The following is a 24,738-nucleotide window of genomic DNA, read 5'->3' on the forward strand; positions in this document are numbered from 1 at the left end:
ATGCCCTCCTCTTATCTGGACACTGCAATCTGGATGTTGTACCGTTCTAAGGGGGCAGTAGGAACCAAATCAAAGGAAACGACTAAAGGTCCAAGGTTGACTGTCAACTTTAAAGGAACATTCATAGCAAAGAAACTCAAGACTCATTTAAAACTAGTACCTAAAAGGAATAACCTTTTAAAGGAAAAGAGGAATGTTCGAAGGGAAAAACAAAGACTATTGTAAACTGATAACTGAACCAATTTGGTCAGAGAATACATTTCGGTATGGGCAATACACCTGGCACTGGACGTTGAGCATGTTCAATACGCAATCTTAATTTGTTTCCATATATCTTTTTATTATTTATTTTATATACAGTGTGAGTTGATGCATTTGATTGAAACTAAATTTGGAAAGAAGAAAAGGAAGACCTTGAGTTTAATATATCCTTTCACATGAAAAATACCTACTTCAAAAGCCCTTTTAGCCTGTTATGCAACTAACTTTACCTACTCAATGACAGTAATCTTTCAGTACTTAGGCTACATAGCCGAACTAAAAGATTTTGTTAAACGTAAATTAATTGTAAATGTAAAAACCGTTACAAAAGTAGTACAATATTAATATATTATCCTTGGACTGTAACAATGCTTTTATCTGCTTTTCAAGTTAAAATCTTTGTCAATCCACTGTGCCGTGAGGCTGAGCATTCTCACACAAGCCAGTAGCCCATGAATGTGTGGGGCCACCATGTTGTAGATTTGGGGAAGACGGCAAAATGACGACGACTGGGATGTGTGTAGGCCTCAAAATGGCTAGTAATCTAATGCAATTAACTCCAATCACCTTGTTAGTAATCTCTTTAGCTTTGGCGCTGTCAGCAGGGAATTTCCTCCCTTTCTCAAATACTGTGATTATGAAGGACTCTTGCTGGTGGCAGTTTTTGTCGCTGGTCTTTTTCCGACAGGGCATTGTCTTTTAATGAATGTAGTTGGATTACTCTGGTTACTCATTCAGAGTGACTACAAATGTGGGTTATATCCATGTTACTGTGTCAGTCAGAAAGCAGTGGAAAACCCCCCCCACTAAAACGCTCTTAGCAGAGGATGGTTTCGATCCATCGACCTCTGGGTTATGGGCCCAGCACGCTTCCGCTGCGCCACTCTGCTGACAATCAACTTACCTAAGAATTAAATCAACAATCACTGGTTCAGGAGTGCCTTATCCATAAGGCACACAAATTGCCCAGCTTTTAACCAGCAAGATAGCGATGGCCCCTGATGATACTGTGTCAGTGACAGAGAAAACAAAGACTTAAAGAGAAACAGAAAGAGGAGGGGAGATACAGTAAAGCTTTGACACAATAGAGAACTAGAGACAAACATGACTGGACAAAATGTGTCAGAAAAAACAAGCTGGCAACAGTTTAAAGGACAATTCCCGGCGCAAAATGAACCTAGGGGTTAATAACATATAGGTACCGAGTCAAACGTTCTCTGGGATCTGTTTTCATTCTAATTGAATGCGTCTCTAGCTTTAAACAACCAACCACAAAACCGGTGGCCACGAACGCGGTGTTTGAGCTTATGTTACTGGTTACTGGTTGCATGGCATTCGTGGTTTGACTGCTCGTGACTGTTTTCCAAGATGGAAAGATGAAAGCCAAGCTCATTCATTTGCTCACCAGAAACGGATTTTAACCCGACGCTATTCATTTTATAACGTCGGCCCTGGAGGTAACGAGTCTCTCTGGTTTTCTGACCAAGGTCAGAAAGCGAAGCAATCAGGAAAGGTTAACACATTGAACATTTAAAATTTAAAACAGCTTATTAACGTAGCGCTTGTTGCCCCATGTGCGCTGATGCGCTCATCTGTTGACATTCGAATGCCTTCCTACAGTTGCTTAATAAGCGGGCTTTATTTAGTAATACATAACAATAATTGTTGATAATAGCATGATTATATTGTTGAATACATCATATTAAAGCAGTCCTCAATTATTTGACTCAAACATAGCTTAACCATGTCATATGGTATGCTCCTGTACTGTAGAACAAGTATTACTGGGACCACTACAGAAAATTGCAGACAGCGTTGCCAACTTGGCGACTTTCAGGCCATTATAGCAACTTTCCTCCTAAAAGCGCGACTCAACAAAATGTAACGACTTATTAGGATCATCAGAATTATATTCAAATATATTATTTATTCCCATGCATGCGTCTCAGTGTAATCGCTGTTCATGGCTCTCCTGCCAACAGCGCAGGGCTCTCCCTCTTACTCCGTGCGTAGTAGAGCTTAGATTGGGCCCAAAAAAAGCCCGAGCCGTGCACGTTGCTGCTGGAGAGGCATAGCTTTCGCCCCACCGAATAAGGCCAATAAAGTAATGATTAAAAAAACACAAATGCTTGATCAAAGGGCCCGGCCCGAGGATACCGGCGGAAAATATCGGCCTGGCCCGAGGGTTGGGTTGGGTCGGGTCCGGTTCGGGCTCGGGTAGAGAATCTAAACTCTAGTGCGCAGGCTCTCTGTAGGTGTGGGGGGGAGACAGGAGGACGCCAACTCGGCGCAGGAGTGGGAGTTCAGTTGTAGTAAATTTCCATGGTTACGTTGACGCTCTCGCTTTAAAACTTTCTTTCGATTAGGGTGTTTCTAATAAATATAACATATTTAAATAGTTTGTTTGATCTTCTTCCTACCTTTGTAGATTTATTTATTTTTAATTTATTATAGAATTTTATTTATTTAAAAACTTATTTATTTTGTATTTCTTCTATTTTGCAAAGGCAGCTGAAAGTCAGTGAAAGGAGGGTGGAGTTTGGCTGCCAGCCATCCAATAGTGCTGCTGTAAATATGGCACATGGCAAAACAGAGAAAACGGGCACTTGAAAGGCTTGCCCAGGCCAAAAGAGTTTGTTTTTTTTACTCCCCACTAGATTAGTTTTAGGGTTGTTTTATGTTCAGTGGTGTTAATGAATGTTTTTTTGTTTTTCTACTTGAAGAAAATGTTGTCTTTTCCCTTTATTTTCTTCTCTGTATAAAATGTGTCACCTTTTTCAGCCCTTCTGAGTTTGCAGGTATGATTTTTTTGTATATGTAAATAAGCATAGGACGTCATCTGGCAACCTGGACTTTTGGAGCTAGTGCTAGCTACCGTCATTGGAAAAGAGCTGGCAACATTGATTGCAGATGAACATTTACAGTAATATCCAGGAATTCACATTATGGACAGTACCACTAACTATCTGTGTAACAGTTTGGCCAAAATTTTTGCACGTTGACCAAACGCAGTCCAGTCATATACTAGGTTTCAACCTAGTATTGTTGTTTGAGGGATTTGAAGGTTTCATCTCTCTGATTCGCTGAGGGGGAAAATAGAGACCAAAGTGTGACTAAGCAAATGAAAGTATCTGTCTGTTTGTGCACATAAAAAACACCCTGTGCCTTTAAGAAAGCATATTGTTTGTCCTACTTAGTTAACCAGTATCTGTTCTTCCATTGATTACACAGACCCTCCCATTCATTTACCTGTGGTGCAATTATAAATTAACAACTACAACCCTGACTAAGCTGAAATGGCTGACTAATCTAATCACACACAGATAAAAGAAAAGACATAAAACACAGATATACAAAATAGCTGTAAATTGATGTTGCATGTTGAACCATTTTCTTATTTCATGGGGCAAAAGATGATTGACATAATAAATTAAACATATGACAAATTAACTCACTCTGTTAATAAACAAACATGCATTGCCATCCCTAATTTCTACCATATCTGTTACCACCTTTGCCCTATCCCTCCACAACAGTGTCCATTGTCATCTGGATTTCCCTTCAAGGTCACAAGTCACAGCAGTGGAGCCACAACGTAGACCGAGACCATCTCATCCTCAGTCTGAGGGAGAGGGCAGGCTGAGAAGGTTTTTCTTTAAAATAAAACCTTACCTTCTTCTGTTTGCTGGAACAAAAAAGCAGTGGAGCCACTTTGATCTGACAGAAAACTCTACAGCAGATTTGATTTGAAGCCTGAGGACCACTGCACACAGAGAGGATTCACTCTTAATTGAGGTGGACGATTTTCTTTACAACCCTGACAAGAAATAGACTTGGAGTTGGATCAATGTCCTCTGAACTGGAAAAACGGATAAAAGACATCAGTATAGAAAACAAAACATTATAGCGCTCTTCTGAAAACCTACACTAAATATGAATGGTTCATCTCAGGGATTCAGTAGGTTCTAGGCTTTTTGTAAAATAAGTCTTTTCAACATAGAAAGCATTTTTTTCAGCTGGAACACACACGGTAATTATGATCAAAGTTTTTAACAGTTCAGTCCCAGAGGGATCGCGATCAAGACGTGAATAAACATGAAACTAACTAATTGTATTTTTACAGCTGTTATTGTGCCAAAACAATATTTAGACTAACATCTTGTTGATAGAGTAATATGTTAAGTTTTTTTATAGATATTCTTTTAGGTATTTTCTTACGAAATGGAGAGGAAAAAAACTGGAAAATATAACGGCCGCATTGTGCAATAATGATTGAAACATAAGGAATAGATTTTCTGCCAAAACTAAATATTTGGAAAGAAAATAAGATGTTTTTTGATTTCCAGCTAGTTTTAGCCATGGCAGAGAGGAGACGGGTGGGCTACAGCGTGCACAGGGAGATCCTGGACGAGGGAGCAGTGGATGAGATGGCACAAAAGTCTGACTCAAAAACATCTCTATGTGAGAAGGTTAAAACGTCAATGAGGTAAAGTTGCCCACATCTACTTTACTGTGCATTTTAACTTTTCATTTTCATGTATTTTAAGGACAACTCACATGAATCAACATTTCTGTAAATGTGCCAGTGTTAGCCAGCTCGCTAACTTTTAACTGTAGTCCTTTGGCCAGACGTTTTCAGACCAGAGCAACAGGAAGCAGCAAGACATTAGTACAGGTTACAATGTACAGACAGAAGTCAATAAGACATCATAAAGACAGCTAGAGCAACAATATAAGCTTTCTCTAGAAGCCATGGGGAGTGACAGGAAGCAGCAAGACATTAGTAAAGTTACACATTAACAGATGATTGCCATGCAACCATGCACAGCAGTAATGAGCAATGACAACATGAATCACTGACATGATAGAGATCTTGATATATTACAAGTCACAGTATAGGTAAATATACACTTTCACTCAGTACATCATATTACACTCAGCAACATTTACAAAGTCCTGCTTCACCTACTTAATAACTTCTTGCAAATGCTGAACATGGGTATGCATGTCAAAAGGTCTTTGGCCACGCAGCAAGTAAATGAGAAGACATGATAAGTAGTTTAACGTTTGTCCACATCTTAGATTTAAAATCCCTGGAAATAATTACAAAAGATCTTTTTTTTTTTTTTTATATTGTCCTCCTTTTCACAGTGAAATTGTATTTCTAAGTCACCTGTTTCCAACATAAACGCACGCATAATCACAATGCAGTCACTTGACAAATAAGTAAGGAAAAGTACTTTTATAATCTCAGAAAATGCTGAAATGTTGAAGTATATAGAGATAAAACAGATCACAAACAGGATCAAGACCCCATCCACGTCTAAGACCAATAGCAGGAAGTCATATGTCCTTCCAAATGTAAGAATACTGTTTGGTGAGGATTTTTTAAGGATTTGTGAGGTTTAATGATTTTAAACATACAGTTGACAGACAGAGAGAATTAAAGATATTGTTTTAAATTATTTTGGTAGTTGGATAAAAAGTTAAGTCAACATCAAAAGTGGCAAAAAAGTAGGTCAAAACAACACCAAGACATCAGCCAAGTGGCCTGGAGTTCAGACTCGACACGTACGCTGACATCAAAGCATATCCCAACAACAATGTACCCCTCTGTCTCTTCTTTTTCTCTGTCTGTCTCTCTGACACACAAACTCAGCTGTTCTGGCCCCAGGTTGAAGAACTGCCTGCTGGGTAGCGTTCCTGTTATGTCATGGCTGCCTCGTTACTCCATCAGAGAAAACGCCCTGGGTGACCTGATCTCTGGAATCAGTGTGGGGATCATGCAGTTGCCGCAGGGTAAGGACGGAGGTTCAGGGGATGAGTTCAGTTGAGATGCAGCGAGGGGTGGGCAGGTAGAAGAGATGAAAAGATGTTAAAATTAGTTTATTTTCAATGGTAATCTGCAGGTTGTGCATTACCCTACTACTCAATATCTTTACTTGTTATAGCTGTTATGACTGTATTGTAGGGAATCATATTTGTCCTTTGTTATCCCTGCAGGTATGGCCTATGCCCTGTTAGCATCTGTTCCTCCAGTCTTTGGCCTTTACTCCTCCTTCTACCCAGTCCTCATCTACTTCATCTTTGGCACATCCAAGCACATCTCAGTCGGTTTGTACTCTATCACTTCTGCTCACCAGTCATTTTAACAAAGGGGGGAGGGTTAATCCACCATAAATTTGTGTGGATAGTATTCAAAGAAGAACTATTGACAGTGTCAATGTGACTTGACACTAACTTGATAAAAAGCTAGATTACATTACTCACAGCAAACTTCAGGAGAACAATGATGGCAAAACATCACCAATCTTTTTGGGCTTTTCTGCCTTTAATGGATAGGACAGCTAGATGAGAAAGGGGGAAGACATGCAGGCATTCGCCACAGGTCAGACTCGAACCCTTGACCTCTGCCGTCAAGGCATAAGCCTTTCAGTATATGTGCACCTGTTCGTCCCACTGAACCAACCCAGCCACACATCTCCCATCTATTCTAACCGAATATTCTCTGGCCTAGCTCAGCCAAAAAAAAGTACAAAAACACTAAATCCGTCAGCAGAGCACTGTGTGGTTCACTACCGCGCCTGTTTGTAACCATTAGCCTACCGGCAATGTTTCAACTGGCTTAAGCAGTTTAGATGATACATTCGACTGTCGTGCCATTACAGGCGTGACCTAACCACAGACGGTTGCCTCATTCATGGACTGACATCAATTCAATTCAATTCAGTTTTATTTATAGTATCAAATCATAACAAGAGTTATCTCGAGACACTTTACAGATAGAGTAGGACTAGACCACACTCTATAATTTACAAAGCCCCAACAATTACAATAATTCCCCCAAGAGCAAACATTAGCAGTAGCTATTGCGACAGTGGCGAGGAAAAACTCCCTTTCGGGAAGAAACCTCGGCAGACCCAGACTCTTGGTCTGACGGTGCCGGTTGGGGGTGTGATGAACAGTGGCAGTAATAGTCACAATAAAAATAATGGAACAGTGACTACAGTCGTAGTAGTTCATGTCATAGTAGGGCACAGCAGGGCGTTACGGGGTGTAATGTTGCACAGCACAGCATGGGTGGACGCGACAGGACGCAGCAGGACGCAGCACATCAGTGCGTCGCTGCAGTTCATGGCGGTGCACCGCTGCAAAATGAATATAGGGGAAAAACAATGGATATTTGGCGTTATTTTTGGCATTAAAAAAAAAGACCGAGGAGCCACTGGTTCATCAAAAATGATTTCCGTATTGTGCATTCCAGTATATTACGATTATATAATTTTTGCTGTGGCCACCAGTTTGAATTATTTCAACATCAACATTCATCATTGGCATGGCGGACTGGGCTAAATACTGCAATACCCCTGAGCCACTGCCCCCAGTGCAATGGGGAAGAAGCAAGTCCAAGGCATGAATTAGAGTCGTAGCAAAGCATTTGTGTTTAAAATACAGCGCCATACTTACACAGGCTTGTACCTTTTGACTTTTTATCAAAGAAGCAGATATTTTCTAACACAGTTGTTAACCTCTGTACTGATGATTAATTCGGCAGCATGCTGATCCATGCCATTGAAGTGCTTTAACTGTGGGTCATGTAACATTATCTATGGGAAAATAAATGGGATGTTTACTTCTGGAACCAGGGCCGCCCGAAGTAGCTCATCCAACTTCACAACTCTTTCTTTTTTTATTTTGTCTGCTCATTTCTGGCAGATCATAATATATCACATTCGACCCCATCAGTCGTGGCAAGAAGAAAAATGTGAGAAAAAAATGTCGAGAAAGATGTCTCTCATAATGTCCAATATGTTGTTATTTGGCCAACAAAAATGTGTTATGGCTCTGTCTCCTTTCTTCAGGAACATATGCGGTCATGAGTGTGATGATAGGAGGGGTGACAGAGCGATTGGCCCCAGACTCCAACTATCTGATATGGGACAATATGACCAACTCAAGTATAGTTAATATCAGCTTGCGGGATGCAGAGAGGATCCGAGTGGCTGCAGCTGTCACCTTTATGTCCGGATTATTTCAGGTAAATTAGAGATTCTCTGATCTGGAAATCAAATTTTTGGGAGTAATCTTCCCATTGGGTGTTTCTTGGACAGACGTGCTGTCATCACTAAGGTTGTCCCCGACTAAGAATTTACATAGTCCGATCAGATTCAAAATCAAAAATTGCTATTTCAAAGTGCACCCACACTTTAGATTTTCTTTTCCCAGACATTGTCAATTAAAGATTTAAATCCCTGCTGCCAAGATGCTCCTCCATCAGTCACGGATCATGGAAAGTGAAACTTGAATCTGACATGGAGCGAAATTGTAATTAATTAAGTTTTGATGGCTTAAGAAGTTTTTCCTAGGGATGTGGATGTTTAACTGCTCAACAGACAATAAGATATTTTGACCAATTAAAATGTTAAAATAACTGCCAGTTAACTTTACACTAGCAAGTTGCGTTTGTTTGTTCTCCCTTCTTATAATGTGAAGCTCCTTGTGTTTTTCATTCTGTGTTATGTATGTAGATTCTACTCGGTCTAGTCCAGTTTGGTTTTGTTGTGACCTACCTGTCTGAGCCTCTGGTCCGAGGTTACACCACAGGCGCTGCCATCCACGTCATTGTGTCCCAGCTCAAATACACCTTTGGCATCAGCCCTGAGAGATACAGTGGACCCTTCTCATTGTTATATGTAAGAAGGAACACAGTCATTAACACTTGTTTGCTTCTACATGTTTTTTATTTAATTTTACAGAGTAAGGCCTTAAATATTTCCAAAGCATTTTGGACAGTTCTTAGTGATTTCTACAAGTGAAAGAATGTCAACTGTTAACCCTAAAACTTCATCAAGGATCTTGTGCTGGAAAGTATAACATATCTATCCTATACGTATGCTTTTATCTTCAAAACATAAAAGCCATGGAGACATTTGCCTCCGCCTTATGATTACAAGCCAATAGAGCTGACGTTCTTCTCAGTGATCGACAAGAATTTAACATGAGCATTGTATATTCTTGTATAAATGCGGTGTATATTTGTGCTACTTATTTCTCTTGTGCTTCTTCATAATAAGCATTTAAGCAATAATGATATTCTTTCTTTCTTTCCAGACTGTGTTGGAGATATGCTATCTCATTCCAGAGACAAACATTGGTACACTTGTGGTCAGTATTGTTGCTATATTAGGCCTGATCCTTGCTAAGGAGCTCAACACATACTTGAGTAAAAAACTACCTGTTCCTATCCCTGTGGAGCTGGTTGGTGTGAGTATACAGGAATATGTATATACACTTTTAATATACTCTATGGAAAGTTAGTTCCTTACAAAGATAAACACACGCTATTACATTTACACCCACTTATACATATACTCGTATTATCTGTTTCTCCAGATTGTTATTGCTACAGTGATCTCCTGGCAAGTTAACTTGCAGGAGAAATATGGAGTGGATGTGGTGGGCGTGATTCCCTCAGGGTAAGAAACACACACCAAGCACAGCAATGTCTGTTTACACATGAAAAATGAAGTATTTGTAATGGGCCATGTATTCTACTCTCCATGTCTACCAGCCTACAGCCACCTGTTCTCCCAGCTGCCTCTCTGTTTGGTCAGGTGATCGGGGATGCCTTCGCTCTGTCTGTGGTTGGCTACGGTATCGCCATCTCACTGGGAAGAATCTTCGCCCTAAAATATGGATATAAGGTGGACAGCAACCAGGTAGGGAGGGGATGGGTGGAATTAAGGATGATCTGCTGTTTTAAGGTTGATACCTTGCATATTTATAGTGTGTTTTTCCTGGTTTAGGAATTAATCGCCCTGGGTCTGAGTAACACCATCGGAGGATTTTTCCAGTGTTTCGCCATCAGCTGCTCCATGTCTCGCACCATGGTTCAGGAGAGCACAGGAGGGAAGACTCAGGTTGGTATAAGTGGACATTATTCCACATTGTGAGAGGGCTCTTATCTCTCTATACAGAAATAATTTACACATATGATTTTAGAAATCAGTGAACAAAGTAGGTCTAGTTTGAGACTTACATTTTACAAAATGAATAACATGTTTGACTTTTAAAGGGTCAGTTCACATTCAATATATATATTTTCACACTTACCTCTCCTTGTATCTGCATGGCTATGCTACTCGAGGTAAGTGAGGAAATATAATTTTCTTTTGTGATTTAAGAGAACTTACCTTTTAACGTGGACGATTGCTTGAGATCAAAATCTCTTTTTGGGACGAGCATGTTAATGTTACACAAATCACCGCAGAACAGGGAAAGAAGTAAAGAAAGGTAAAGGCAAAATATTAAAAACCCACCCTTTCCGGGGGAAAAAAAATCTGAATAATTTCAATTATATTTAGCTCCTGATATTAGGCCTTAAAATGGCTACTGTATGCATGTTAATAGTGTTTTTGTATCTTATATAGTACAATAACAGGCTGGCAGAACTTTCCCTAAAAAAATTAAAATCAACACACATTACAAAATCATTATCCACACACCTGGCATTGAAACAATATTAACACAGCTGCTTTTATGGTCAACATACTGTAGCCTTCTATTAGGTAGTATACTGCTACTGCTGCTACATCCTGCCACTGATGTACCACTATAAAGTTACATTTCAAAAGCTGGGATGACTTTTCTTTATTTAGTTTATAAGATAGGTGTATCTTCTCCTGTATTTATCCCACACAGCTGAAAAGGATGTCAGCAACATTTAGAAAAATGCTTATTGGTTTTAATGCGTGGCGTTTTTTAAACTTGACAAGGATGTTTCATGAGATCATTTTTCAGATCAGTATTTTGATTCCAACATTTCACTCTGCCCGTAGCTACAAAGCTGGGCTATCTTAAAGGTTAAACGGAGTGGAGAAATGGGCCATAATCAATGTTACTCTTATAAGTGGCATCATTAAAAAACACTTAACACAATCGATTTTCGCTCACATCGTTGAAGTCCACCTACACAAACACAGATTCGCTAAAAGGCTAAACCGATTTAGTCTGACAACACCATTAATCAGCTGAGGCCCATTGCAGAGGAGAGGAGAGGCTTTAACTGATGATGCCATGACTCCTCTAATTATCATTTACCAATTCACTTTAATAACCACTACATCATTCATGGTTTCTTCTTCTTTAACTCTCTTCCTCTGATCGCTCTCTCTCTCTCCTGATTTCCATTCATCATGCCTCTATCTACCCTCTGTCTTCACTGCAGGTTGCCGGGGCTCTATCAGCAATAGTTATCCTTTTCATCACGCTCTGGATTGGAACTCTCTTTGAAGATTTGCCGAAGGTACTGTGTGTGTGTGTGTGTGTGTGTGTGTGTGTGTGTGTGTGTGTGTGTGTGTGTGTGTGTGTGGGGGGGCAGGGGTGGTGGGGGGGGTTTGCATGTGTTCGCATCTGTGCACAAGCATGAGCATACACGTGTCCAAGTTAATGGGTTTGCATAATTATATGCCCTCCTCATCAAAATATAGACAACAACTGAGGTTGTGTTGCTATAAGGCCAGCAACAGATACTTCTTCAGCTTCAGACTAAAGCCACTAGGGCTGGTTTAAAAAAAAAAAATGTTCTTTTGAATGAGCCGATATTGATCCAATCCACAAACAATCTGTAGTATAGTCTCTAGAAGATCTAAGGAATCCATAGGTATAAACTATGCCATGCTAGCTTGTTGGGAAGGGGGTTAAATAATGCTCCAAGGAAAAACTGGCATGGACATTTTGAAAGGGTACTTTGGACTCTCACCTAATTAAATCTGAATGAAATGTCGCTCAATGCTCACTGACTGGAGAGTCTGTAAAGTTGCACTTTATTGTGTTGACTGCTGTGCTGTGTTCATGTTAAAGAAAAAGTCCTGCCTTGGGGTCAAATCTTAATGTAGACAATAATATGAATAATGCACCAGGTTAGAGGGAACCTTGTAACAATTGTAGAACCTCCTTCGTATCCAAGCAAAATTGGTTTTGCAACTGAAATATTCCTAATCGAATTGTTATTGCACTTTGCAGGCAGTGCTGGCCGCCATCATCTTTGTTAACCTCCATGGCATGATGAAGCAATTTATGGACATCCCTGCACTGTGGAGGAGCAACAAAGTAGACATGGTGAGTGTCTTAAAAGGTAGACAAGGAAATGGTTAATGCTTTGGGAAGATGGATTCATTCATTTTTTGGTAACAGGATGTATAGATGTCCATATCTTTTTTTCTTTTTATATTAATCATTATCTTAAATCCCAGTGCTTCACAAGCCATTTGTCAGATGTTTGTTCAGATAAACAGTGCTTTCTTCATGAGAACTTCTTCAGCACAAGAAACCCCTGAAACTAATAATCATTGCCTGTCATCCTCACTTATATTGTAACATACTGAGCCCTAGCTTGCACCCGGCGCAGCGCAAAGCCCGACGCAAGTGTCTTTGCTAGTTTAAGAGCCACGCAGTTGTCAATTTCCCGTCCAGCGCCCGTGTTGTTTAAATAGCAAATGCACCTGCGCCCATCTTTGCGCCCATGGGCGTGCTGGTCTTACAGGGAGGTGTGTTCAGGTGAATTCTTGGCGTATTGCTATCTTGAAGCAGCGGGAAGCGATCGCGCCTTGATCAACAAAAACCTGGTCTAAAGTCGATAGCGCAGCATTTCATTGTTATTTTAACAGCAAATTAGTAAAATGCGCCCACTATGCTTGTTACACACACACACACAGGGACGCGCAGCAGCACACAAACATACAAAAGATTACAAATAAAAATATTATGGTGCAAATCTGCCATCATAATAGCAATGCGCCAAAGTACAAACGCGCCTGGCTTTTAAAGGGAATGGGAGATGACACTCTGATTGGTTTATTGCATGTTACGCCCAAAACACACCTATGAATTAATGAAGACACTAAGTACAACCTTTTTGAACCTTGCGCCCGGCGCACGGACCCTTTTTTCCGCCATCAAACTAGCAAAAGTGGATTTGGACACTCCCTAAACGCACCTGTGCAATGCGCTTCACGCCGTGCGCTTAGATCGTTAAAATAGGGCCCACTGTGTTATTCTGACTTGCTAATGTTAGCATAATAGCTAAATGTTAGCATGTTAAACCAGCATGCTACAGACTGCCCGAAGTCTGCAGAATCCATACTGTATCTTAACAGTATACATGTAAACTAATAACAAGCGAAACTTTGCATGCTCAACGTTAGCATGTTAATACAAATCACTATACTACAGCTGCTACTTAAATTTTCCTAACTGCAAATTTCACTTAAAGACTGAACATTTCTCCAACATAGCTACCTCTCCTGTGGGAGCCCAAAGGTGACAGGAAATAAATAAATAAATAAGCATGACAAATTAAAATAACCCAATTACTATCAGCTGATGAAATACACCTGAGGCAGGCTGATTGAGCTGCATTTAGGTAACAACATGGCCTTTTTCTGTGGTGCTGCAATCAAGTCAAACTATACGTGTTCCTTCACTACCGATAAGCATCTAACAATATCACGTTGCAGTTGATTTCCATCAACACTTTTGCTTCTCATGTGTAATGCGTGCTACATTTAAGCATTGCTAGACTTGTTGAATGGTTTTACTACCCTTTGTTACTCATTATCACTCTCTTTTTCTTACCTTCAGCTGATCTGGGTGGTCACCTTTATCCTCACCTTGCTATTCAACCCTGACCTGGGACTGGCTGCTGCCATCGGTTTCGCCATGCTCACCGTCATCTTCAGGACACAGCTGTAGGAAGACATTACCACACACCCACAATTATACACTGATAAACGCACACATGTTCAGTGGGAGAGTGTGTTAAGTTGAACATTAAGATATCAATCACCACACCTAACAATTAAGCCAGTACTTCTCTGGCAGACCATACCTAAACACAAAGTATTACAAATTGTTCAAATACTTCTTTGTTTTGTGTGTATTTCAGACCTAAATACTCCATATTAGGGCAGATACCATCCACTGACATTTACAGGCCACTTGAGGACTATAATCAGGTATGTGTTATATTTAAATAACCTGAAAGCAGGGGCGAGAGCGAGTACTGGTCTGGAGATGAATAAAACACCTGCATTCCATATTGATAAAATGCAAAATGTTATTTATTAACTTCTTTTATTTTCATTTCCACTTTAAACCAACTAGTGATCTGCTGATCACATAACCATTTTATCACATTACATACTAAACTTTGGTATTCATTTCGTATTCAAGTGTCATTAATGCCTATTTCAAAAGCAAGAAGTGATTTCAAAAAAGTAAATCAGAAGTTGACAGTAAGAGCTCACTGCCAATATTTATTTTCGAAGGCAGTTTAGGGCTGTCCTCGAATAAAAAAAAAATTGTATTTTGATTAGCACACCTAGTCAACGATTGGAAAAGCCCGGGACACATTACTGCATTTTTATGAGCAATTAATGAACACAATACATCACTGAACAATTAATAAGACAAAACAACGGAGAGAATACATTTCTCATTGATCTGTAATTTTAAAAAAATATTGGTGTAACCCTAGTGAATTGGTGTTTAACATTTTGTTCATACCTAGCAGCACGTTGACAGTCAATGTAGCGTGTACCCAGGACCATGTGTGAAAGCCAAAATATTTATTTATATTTATTTAATTAAGCCGGTCAAACAAAACCTGTCAATAGGATGTTTATATGTAGAGTTAAGTTTATGGCACTACTCAGTGTTTTAAGCCTTAAGTGTCGTGGCTCCACAGATGGTGATGATGGTCTGTCGGCTGTTCACGACGTTCCACTTCCGGCATTCCTCTTTTCAGATGTCCGTTACCTTCCGTTTTCTTCGATTTATGAGGACTTTAGTTAACTGGTACTCATGTTTTCTCCAGCACCACCATGAGGTTGACATGTGGTCGTATGTGAAATGTCTCAACAATTATTGAATGGGCTGCCACAACAAAATTATACACACATTCATGTCCCCCTTAAGATGAACTGTAATGACTTTGGTGATCCCTTAACTTTCAATCTAGCACCAAAACTTTGGTTTGTAACCAACTGCCTTCAAGACATTCCCATTAACATCAGCTGTACTTTGGGTTAAGTGCCTATTAACGAATTGTAGCATGCTAACATGCTACACTAAGAGGGTGAACATATTAAACATTATACCTGCTAAACATCAGTATGTTAGCACTAACATTGTGATCATGTTAGCATGCTGATGTTAGCATTTAGCTCAAAGCCTGTTCAATTGATAACAATTGATTGATTTCAGGTGGAGCAGGTGCCAGGAATTTTGATCTTCCGTTCCTCTGCCACCATCTACTTTGCTAATGCTGAGATGTACCAAGAAGCCCTTGGAGAGAAGGTGAGGACACACACACACACACACACACACACACACACACACACACACACACACACACACACACACACACACACACACACCCTTAAAGGTCCAGTGCGTAACGTGTTTAGTTGTTCATTATCAAAATCTGTGTTGCCCGTTCACAAACTTGTCCTTTTTCATGAATATTTACCACCACCTTCAATTCCAAGCATTCCTTTTGGCTTGAAATTTTACATTTGCATTCGCATGAACTGGGGTAGACGCTCCATATTCATGCACCATCTTGAAATACGTTAGCCGGTAAGGGACATACAGGACATACTGCTCCGCCTTTTGCGTTTTCGCTGTCACATGATGAACTCACCAGGTGCTGCTAATGGGTATCGTCGCTTCCCGGCCCCGGCAAGTTTGAAGAAGGAAACATGGAGGACCACACGTATTCAAAACCCAAATTTCAGAAACAGGAGTCTTCTTCTTCGCCCAGAAAAAGAAAAAGGATATTGAAAAGAGCAAGAGACCGGCTTTTTGAAGCGTGAAGTCTACCGTAGCTGTAATACGTACTTTGAACTGCGTGGTGCGAGAGAGTTGATTGCGATATATGATCTCAACACTAGATGGGAGAAATTCCTACACACTGGACCTTTAACCTAGCTTTACCTTATCATCCCTAAAAGAAGGTCTTAACCATTGAACAGCGTTTAAAATAAAAAGTGAGGACTGACAAAATATCCTCACACTCAAGGTAAAAGTAAAGTTTGTCTTCACAAAAATTATAATAATAATATACAAATAAAGTTCATTTGTATAGCAGCTTTCATACAAGAAATGTAGCACAAAGTGCTTTTCAATAAGGTACAGTAATTACATGACATAAAATTAGCATAAAAATAATGAATCAATATAAAATAAAATGGATAGAATACATAATTATTGGAAAATATGATGGAAAATAAAACATACCTGACAACAGCAAAATTAAGATAAAATAAAATACATAGAATGCATAACATGAGATAGAAGGTAAAAGCCACTGATAAAAGACTAAAAACATCAGACATACAAACACACAGTGAAATCTATATGTTCATATAGATAAACACACACACACACACACACACACACACACACACACACACACATGCACACACATACACACATACATACATACAGAGTAAAAGAAACAACCAACTCCAGCAACAGTCACGATTTCCATGCAATTAACTCTTCTCAACATTATTTCTGACACACTAATAACTGACCTGACATTTCACCAATTCACACATCACGACCGTGACAGACATTGTTTAAAATGTCATCCCACCATTTTCTCCTCTCCTTTCTTCCATTAAACTTTTGTTTAACCCCCCTTCTCCTTCTCCTTCTTCTTCCTTCTGTCACGTCTCTTTGGGGGAAATAGGAAGATAAATTGAGGGAAGGTAGTGAAAAGAAGACAAAAGATGGAGAAAGGGGAAGAAGCAGAGATTGAATAATGGAGGCAGATAATGGAACATCATCATTCATTAAAATGTCAGCATGTCAAAGCCAGAGGGTCGCTCATGCACAAATAAGCTTTCATAGAGCTGTGGTTGACTGGCAGAGGCTGCAAGTTGGTGAGAAATTGCCACCAGATGAATTCTGGTCATTTTTGGATCTGGGTGAAAAGTGTTTCTACTCGAGCAGTCACTGAGGCGTGCGACGACTCAAATTTGGGGATCATTTTCCAAGAAATAGTGATAGGTGCTGGGGATCACTTACTGCTTGTTCTCACTAGCATCAACTAAGCCAAAGGGAAACTGATACTGTTATTGCATGAACTAGTGATGTCAGCAAGAAAAGATTTTAGAGGCAAATCATACCTTGTTTTTGTATGAATTATCTTTTCTGTCATACTATCACATTATCTTGATGAGTTAAAATATCCTACAAATTGCTGAGCAGTGTTTTTGAGATACTAATTGTTATCGGAGAACTATGAAGGCTTTAATGGCTGTAATCGAATTCTGATCCACTTTGCAATTGCCAGGCAGACATTTACTTCATGGAATAAAAATCACAAAAACAAACAATGAAAATCGAATTGGCTGTTGATGAATGATGACCGTGACAATTCTTTTCAAGTTCCTGGTTGCTGGTTAGTCCTCATTGGCGGTGTCCTTACTTAAAGGAACACGCCGACTTATTGGGACTTTAGCTTATTCACCGTATCCCCCAGAGTTAGATAAGCCTAGCTTAGCACAGATCCTGGAGGTATCCGGCTCCATCTAGCCTACTGCTCCCAATAAGTGACAAAATAACGCCAACATTTTCCTATTTACATGTTGTGATTTGTATAGTCACAGCGTGTACAAATAACAAGGTCACATGAGACACAGCCATATTCTAACCGTATACATATGGCTAGCTATATGAAAACACGTTTGTGATAGGGTTAGGGTATAAGTCCGTCTTAAAACAATAGTCAGGTGCCCATATGTACACTGAAACAGGTTTTACTTGCTGAACTCATTCCTCCAGTTCATACTAGCTATCAAAAGATTCCTTCCTAAAGTGATTTCAACGTACTGGAAGTGATGGGGGACAAAATCCAGAGCCTCCTGCCGCACAAAAATGTATTTAGAAGTTTATCTACACTTAAAATGAGGCTTCAGCGGTGGGAGTTAGATATATATATATATATATATATATATATATATATATATATATATATATATATATATATATATATATAAACAATACAAAGACAGTTACATAGGAGGAATAAAACATGTAAACATGTTCCCCCTTCCTCCTACCACAAGGCCTAAATGGCCTAAATGGCTTTCCTGTGGTTGTGTCTCATACAGACAAGCAAGACGTGCTCAGCTGGTTTATGGGTTATTTTGTGTTGAGGAATTAGTTTAGTTGGACTGACTGAACTGGCTATACTGGCTGAGATTAACATTTGTGTTCCTGTGACTATTAATGAGCTTAACCTTCCAATATTATGAATTATACATTATTGACTCTGATTATTGACTCTTTCTTCTTACTCGTTGCTTTTATTAATTTTTTGAATTGAGTGCTCATTTTTTTTTAAATGTTTACATAAATGTGGAAAGGAAATGCAACAGACAGTCCTCTCCTTGACTACTTAATTCAACTTAAAAACATACAACCAGAAAGTTGATTGAAGTCTGTTGGGGAGATAAAAAACAATCCGCACTGTAGGATGTTTGTTAAAAGGGATCTATAGTTCATTGGTTTTAATAAGCTTCAATATGATTTGTTGCAAAGTACATATATCCTATTATTCCAGTAGTAAGTATTCACATGCTCTAAAGAATTGGTGCAATTTCTTAAAGCAATTTTGGAATTGCTTTAAAAAAAAAAAAAAAGAGCCACAGAAGAATAAAAGAAGTAAAACAGTGTGGTGCATTACAGTATTAGTAGAAGATGTATGTGAACTTCAATATACCATGTATTATTGTCTTTTGCTGTATTGTTTTAGTCTGGCATTGACATTACCAAGATCCTGTCAGCAAAGAAGAAACTAGAGGCCAAAAGAAAGCGACATGAGAAGAAAAATGCCAAGAAAGCTGCCAAGAAGGGCACAGTGGACATGGTGAGGATGACCAGAGTCACATTTACTATAAATGATTCAAAGTTTTTTTTTTCCTTTTGCTACAACTTACTGAACACCTGCTAAGCTTGATCAAAATCTCAACACGCAACTGTCTTCTTATACAAATGCTTTGTTGTTTCAGTATTCAAACATTCCTAACGCAATAAACCTTGATGTTCATTTGAATTCTTAAATCGCCGTCGAAAGCACAACATTTTATTTTGATTAACCTCTCACAAGTCTGCTCTGTGTCATGTCTCCTCCTGTACAGGAGGGGGAGCCAGAGAGGAAGGAGCAGAATGGCATTGCCATCATTGAGATGGATGCTGAGCCCGACCCCTCGGTCCCCAGAGCCATCGTCCTCGACCTCAGCCCCGTCAACTTCCTGGATACCGTGGGAGTCAAGGCGCTACGCACCGTATGAACATGGCAGTCGCATTTACACACATGTGTATACACGTGGTCACACACATATAAAGAGAGAGATGGCAATAATCAATGGTTTAAGTAACTTTAAGAATATTATTATAATATTAAGAATTCAACTTCTTGTGTAGGTGCATTTGTGTGTGCATTATTTTAGTTAGCTGTTCTACAAATCTACATTTGCGATCCCAATATTTTGACAAATCTGAAAACGGGTAACTATAAAGAATTTTAACATTTTTCTTATCTAAAGTGTATCAAAACTCCTCTTTTAAAGAGACAAGTTGGCAGACCATTGATAGCAAAGAATGAAAATTCCCCCAAAATTGGCTCTAGGAGAATAATGCAAATACGAGATTACTGATTCTGCTCCTTGGCTGGCCGTGCTGTAGTCATTTCTTCCTGTTTAACCAACTCATGTAACTTTGCCTTTCTCATCTCTTTCTACAACAACTAGAACATTCCTGCATTCATCCCTTCCTTTCCTTATCAATTGTCAGACTAATGAAATGATCCCCAGTCTGATCTTTGCGCTGTGCTGCTGTGTCTGTTTCAGATCCAGAGAGACTATGGGGTGGTTGGTATACAGGTTGTTCTCGCTGGCTGCCAAAGTAAGTCCCTCTACATCACTCGAAAAATAATACAACTGTGTGGATTTGTTTTGCAAAACAGATTTTATTTTTGTATTTTTTCAAGAAATTAATCAGAAAAGTAAAAAAAAGAAAATCTTGATTGTCTTATAACTCCATTTGCCTTTCTATTATAGACTTTTTAGATCCATTTGAGTGGAAATACCCAGTGGGATTTCTTTGTCCTACATACTCTAACACACACATGGATGTATTTTTACATTCACGTTCCAGACCCGCTTAGCCACACACAATTTTAATTCATTCAACAACACTAGATATTATTTCAGCCGTTTGCTGATGTTATTGTAACATTTCTGTGATTCGGTCACTAACTGGCCAGTTTTCCGGAAAACCTTATTCCAGATTTGCCAAGTCTGGTATAATATGTAGTGGGTCATGAGTAGATTATAATGAGTCATAAGAAAGCTAAAAAAGAAAATGCTGAAATCTGGCAGGGACAGTTATGTTTTTACTGTAATAAAGCATCTACTCTTTGTGTTTATTTTAACATAGTAGCTCACAAACTTAGGTCTGACTTGCTGGAACAAATGTGGATCTTCATCTACAATGCTCGGAGCTGTCCAGTTTATTTCAGAGAATCAGCAGCTCTAATTAGCCTATATTGAGTCAAAAGCCTGTAATGAGTATAATGTAATGAGAAAAATAGTTTATTGACTGCAAAGGATATGTATACAGCCAGGAATTATAATGTGGTTCAGTTAACACAAGGACTACCCTCTCCAACTCACCTCTCTCTCTCTCTCTCTCTCTCTCTCTCTCTCTCTCTCTCTCTCTCTTATTTACTTTTGGTCCATTTCATTTCTCCTACTTTAAATGTTTCACGTTATCCTCATCGATTTCTCTCGAATTCCCTTTTTTCATTTCTTGTCCTCTTATGCAACCACGCTCATCTCCTATCTTCCCAAAACCTTTCACACATGACTTTGCCTGTGGATCCATTATTCCCTCTCTTTCTCTCTGTCTTCTAGCTGGTGTTGTAGACAACCTGCAGACTGGAGGTTTCTTTAACGACAAAGTGACAAAGTCCTGTCTTTTCTACACCGTCCATGATGCTGTTTTGCACTGTCAGTCTGCCAGAACACACAGACAAAATGAGGTGATGTACAAGTGTGCAAGTTTACTCTTAATGTAAACCTCAATGTTACTTGACACCGGTGTCTCAGGAAGCGGTCAAATAAAAAATATACTGATATGTTATAGCCATTGTTATAAATGTTAACTTTATTTCTGAGTTTGGTATGCACTAAATGCAATACTACCCATGAGCATCATGACCTGTTACTATGGAGAATATGTCATCTAGAGGCATATTCATATTAGAATGTCTTTGTTGTTGGAATAAGGAACAAAACATTGCACGATTATCCAGTAACAAATGTGGCGAGTGTATTAAATTACTTATATAAAGTCTGACCTCTAACTTGCCAATAATGGCTACAGAATTTTTAACTCAGTGATTTAGTGTTTCTTACTGCTATGCTCCTTGAAACTCAAAGTTGACTTCTCTACAGGTTGGAAGTGGAATTGTTCCATTACATTACATTATGCAAGTTTGCCAGCTCGGGTAGCGGCTCTGTAGTTGGAATGAACTGGATAATGTAATGTAATGGACAATTCCGCTTCCAACCTGTAGGGGGACCGAAGCGGGAAAAGTTCTACTCTAGTGTTGCTTTAAAACTGCATTAATTGAGATGCTGGCCTCTTGGGGGCAGGGCAACAAGATGGACCCACAACACTGACATCATTATACAGTATAAAGGTGATGTGGTGATAGCTGCTAGCAAACAGTTGCCTACTGTACATGTTGGGTGGACACAGGATAACATTATCATCCATTTAGAGTTGTAATGAATATTCACGCCCCTTTTAGCTCTGTTTTTGGTCTCTACCAACTCCTGGTCTTTTAGCTGCTAAATGCTCCCCTATCTTCACCAGTTAGTTGCTAACTGTGTCTGTCTGCTGTTTGGTGTTGGACAGGTAGTGTACAGTGGCTGGTAAATGTTGGAATTGTAAAAACCAATGATAACTGCAATTGACTGCAACTAAAAACGTGTGCATGTAAAACTCTGAATGTAGCACCAGTGTGTACATGCATTGCACTCCCAGTGAACCTCCTCACTGTTAGATGAAGAGTGAGGCCAGACTGTGATACACATTAGAGATTGGTGAAATCTAAAAAGTAAACGCTTCTAATTAGAGATGTATTTAACAACGGCTCCGATACTGCCTAAAACGCTGGTATCAGTATCGGGAAGTATTGGAGTTTATGCACTGATCCGATACCACGTAATAAAGCCCTAAAGAAAATCTACGTTAAAGTAGTTTATTTATGTTCTTTTTCCGTTATAACTGACTGTCAAACTGCATAATAAAAGAAAGTTCTGTGGCGTTCATTGTTCATGTTTCACAAAGAGTTTAACTTGAGCCAGACCAATAACAAACATAGAAATAATATCACATCCATACAGGGATAGTAGTATACAGTTGTTAAAACATAATAAAATATATGACACACTGGTATCGGATCGGTACTCGGTATCGGCCGATACGCAAGTTCAGGTATCGGAATCGGTATCAGGAAGTAAAAAATGGTATCGGGCCATCTCTACTTCTAATTAACCCACCTGATCGCTGTCAGGAGGCCAAGTTCACTTAGCAGCCTGGAGTGTGGGAATGATGTATTAAGCTCTTACTATCTTAATGGACAATGATTAAAATGTTGTTTCTGGATTGGTTCATTGATCCCCACTCTGCAGCATGACCTGGACTGCAAATTGATTGCACACAGTGGCATGGTTAGGGGGTGGGTGGAATAGGTATGTACAGTATTACAGTAGAATACTAGATTATTACATTTGTATGCATTTTCATGTATTTTGATGCAAATTCCTAAACTAAACTAAACTGCATTTAGCATTTCACATCAGAAATACTGCTCATTCCAGCACACACCATCAATCTCCTTAACACATGGGCATTGTGTGTGTGTGTGTGTGTGTGTGTGTGTGTGTGTGTGTGTGTGTGTCGGTGTTAATCTCATTTATACACCTGTGCTTGCATGGATGTCTGCATATTGTTCAGCGTGTGTGTTTTTGTTTCTGCCTGTTCTGTTTTAGTATTTAGTTGGGTGCGTGACTTTATGTTTCTACTCCCATAGGAGAGATCTAACAGGGAACAAAGACATGGCACTGGTCCATGAAACGCAGTTAACAGGAGCAAAGGCTTATCATGGGAAAGATAGGGAGCTCACACACACACACACACACACACACACACACACACACACACACACACACACACACATACAAATGGATAGAAGAATACAGAGGATGTAAGTGTGGCTCAGGAACATGAGGGTTAGTCAAGGGAACTGTGCAAAGAACAAGAACACACAGTAACATGCATGCAAGCATGTGCAAACTAATGAATACATGCATATGTGCAGCCCATACTGTATGAATACATGTCACATGGAAATGGTTTTACATAAGATAAACAAGAGGTTGGTTTGGAAGTCCATCTGGCCTATAGTGTATCTTCAGTTCACTTCATCAGAAAGCAAGTAGAGCCTTACTTTCATCCTTGGGATCCTTTAGAAATATAATACATACAGTTAAACATAATGCAGTGAATGCAAGAACCCACATGGTGCATGGTTTGACTCAGAATATTTTTTTCTGAGATTGTTGCATGCTGAGCCAAAGTTTTCAGGCAACATGTTCACAGTCCTTTTCTGTTCCTCCTCATTAACCTCTACTGAGACTTCCCTGCCACTGGAGAGAAAAGAAAAATTCTGGAACATAATATAAAAATCTTCCATCATCCGTCCCACATGCTACCTCTGTTCTTCTCTCTCTGGTTTTTCTTCTCTGTTTTGATCTCTCCTGTACTTCTGTTTCACAGGAGATCGTGGCGACACATTTGTGAATGCCTAGAGGAACGGATGGAGGAACACCAGACATTCTGTCTGTATGAGGATAACGACAAACACACACACAAAAATAAATATAAACTTTGTCGGAAGCTTCTCATTGAATGGGAATGTTCATTTCCTTTCCGAACAGTCAGTTTAGATTTTTCATTTTCTAAGGAAGAAAAAAATCTGTACTTATGAAACTGATGCCTCAAATATGGATACAGGGTGTCCTTTCCTGTCTTACTGGGACCGGCTGCTTCATTCACACTCCGACTTCAGTCTGCATCTTGTTTATCTACAGATGTGTTCAGTGAATTTTTTTATACTGTATATGGAGTTGTTCTCTGAGACAGTACTTCTGTCGGATGTTGCAGATGCTCATTATAGTAGCTCAAGCACAGAGAATGTAGTGCCCGTGATGAAACTGCATGCGTACAGATAAAATCCACCATGTTTTGATCAGAACGTTTTTTCCCCCAGTTTAAAGTCACACATATACATGGGAGCAAAAAGATAATCATTTTTTTTGTTCCCATGTTCAG

The 24,738-nt window shown here is 39.4% G+C and overlaps 1 protein-coding gene and 1 non-coding gene across 2 annotated transcripts; one reads left to right on the top strand and one right to left on the bottom strand.

The window, feature by feature from the left end:
- slc26a6.2 (solute carrier family 26 member 6, tandem duplicate 2) lies at nucleotides 1-24,215 on the top strand. Its single transcript, XM_078253854.1, has 20 exons — nucleotides 1-57; nucleotides 4,608-4,747; nucleotides 5,921-6,060; nucleotides 6,265-6,375; nucleotides 8,124-8,299; nucleotides 8,790-8,954; nucleotides 9,373-9,525; nucleotides 9,655-9,737; nucleotides 9,833-9,980; nucleotides 10,068-10,181; nucleotides 11,489-11,566; nucleotides 12,286-12,381; nucleotides 13,903-14,009; nucleotides 14,207-14,276; nucleotides 15,526-15,618; nucleotides 19,088-19,201; nucleotides 19,473-19,619; nucleotides 20,184-20,238; nucleotides 21,249-21,395; nucleotides 24,184-24,215. The coding sequence occupies exons 1-20, from the start codon at nucleotides 1-3 to the stop codon at nucleotides 24,213-24,215; spliced, it is 2,226 nt and encodes a 741-aa protein (XP_078109980.1).
- trnam-cau (transfer RNA methionine (anticodon CAU)) lies at nucleotides 1,080-1,151 on the bottom strand. The gene has a single exon. It is a non-coding gene; the product is annotated as a tRNA-Met (tRNA).
- Nucleotides 24,216-24,738: the final 523 nt, after the last annotated feature.

Source organism: Sander vitreus, chromosome 7 (genome assembly GCF_031162955.1).
Source record: "Sander vitreus isolate 19-12246 chromosome 7, sanVit1, whole genome shotgun sequence".
NCBI classification, from domain to species: domain Eukaryota; kingdom Metazoa; phylum Chordata; class Actinopteri; order Perciformes; family Percidae; genus Sander; species Sander vitreus.

Excerpts from the sequence above, each read along its gene's own strand:
- slc26a6.2 (XM_078253854.1), top strand. The coding sequence starts at position 1 with ATGCCCTCCTCTTATCTGGACACTGCAATCTGGATGTTGTACCGTTCT. Across the intron at positions 14,277-15,525 it reads CACTTGAGGACTATAATCAG|GTGGAGCAGGTGCCAGGAAT; the intron begins GTATGTGTTATA and ends GATTGATTTCAG. Across the intron at positions 19,202-19,472 it reads AGAAGGGCACAGTGGACATG|GAGGGGGAGCCAGAGAGGAA; the intron begins GTGAGGATGACC and ends CCTCCTGTACAG.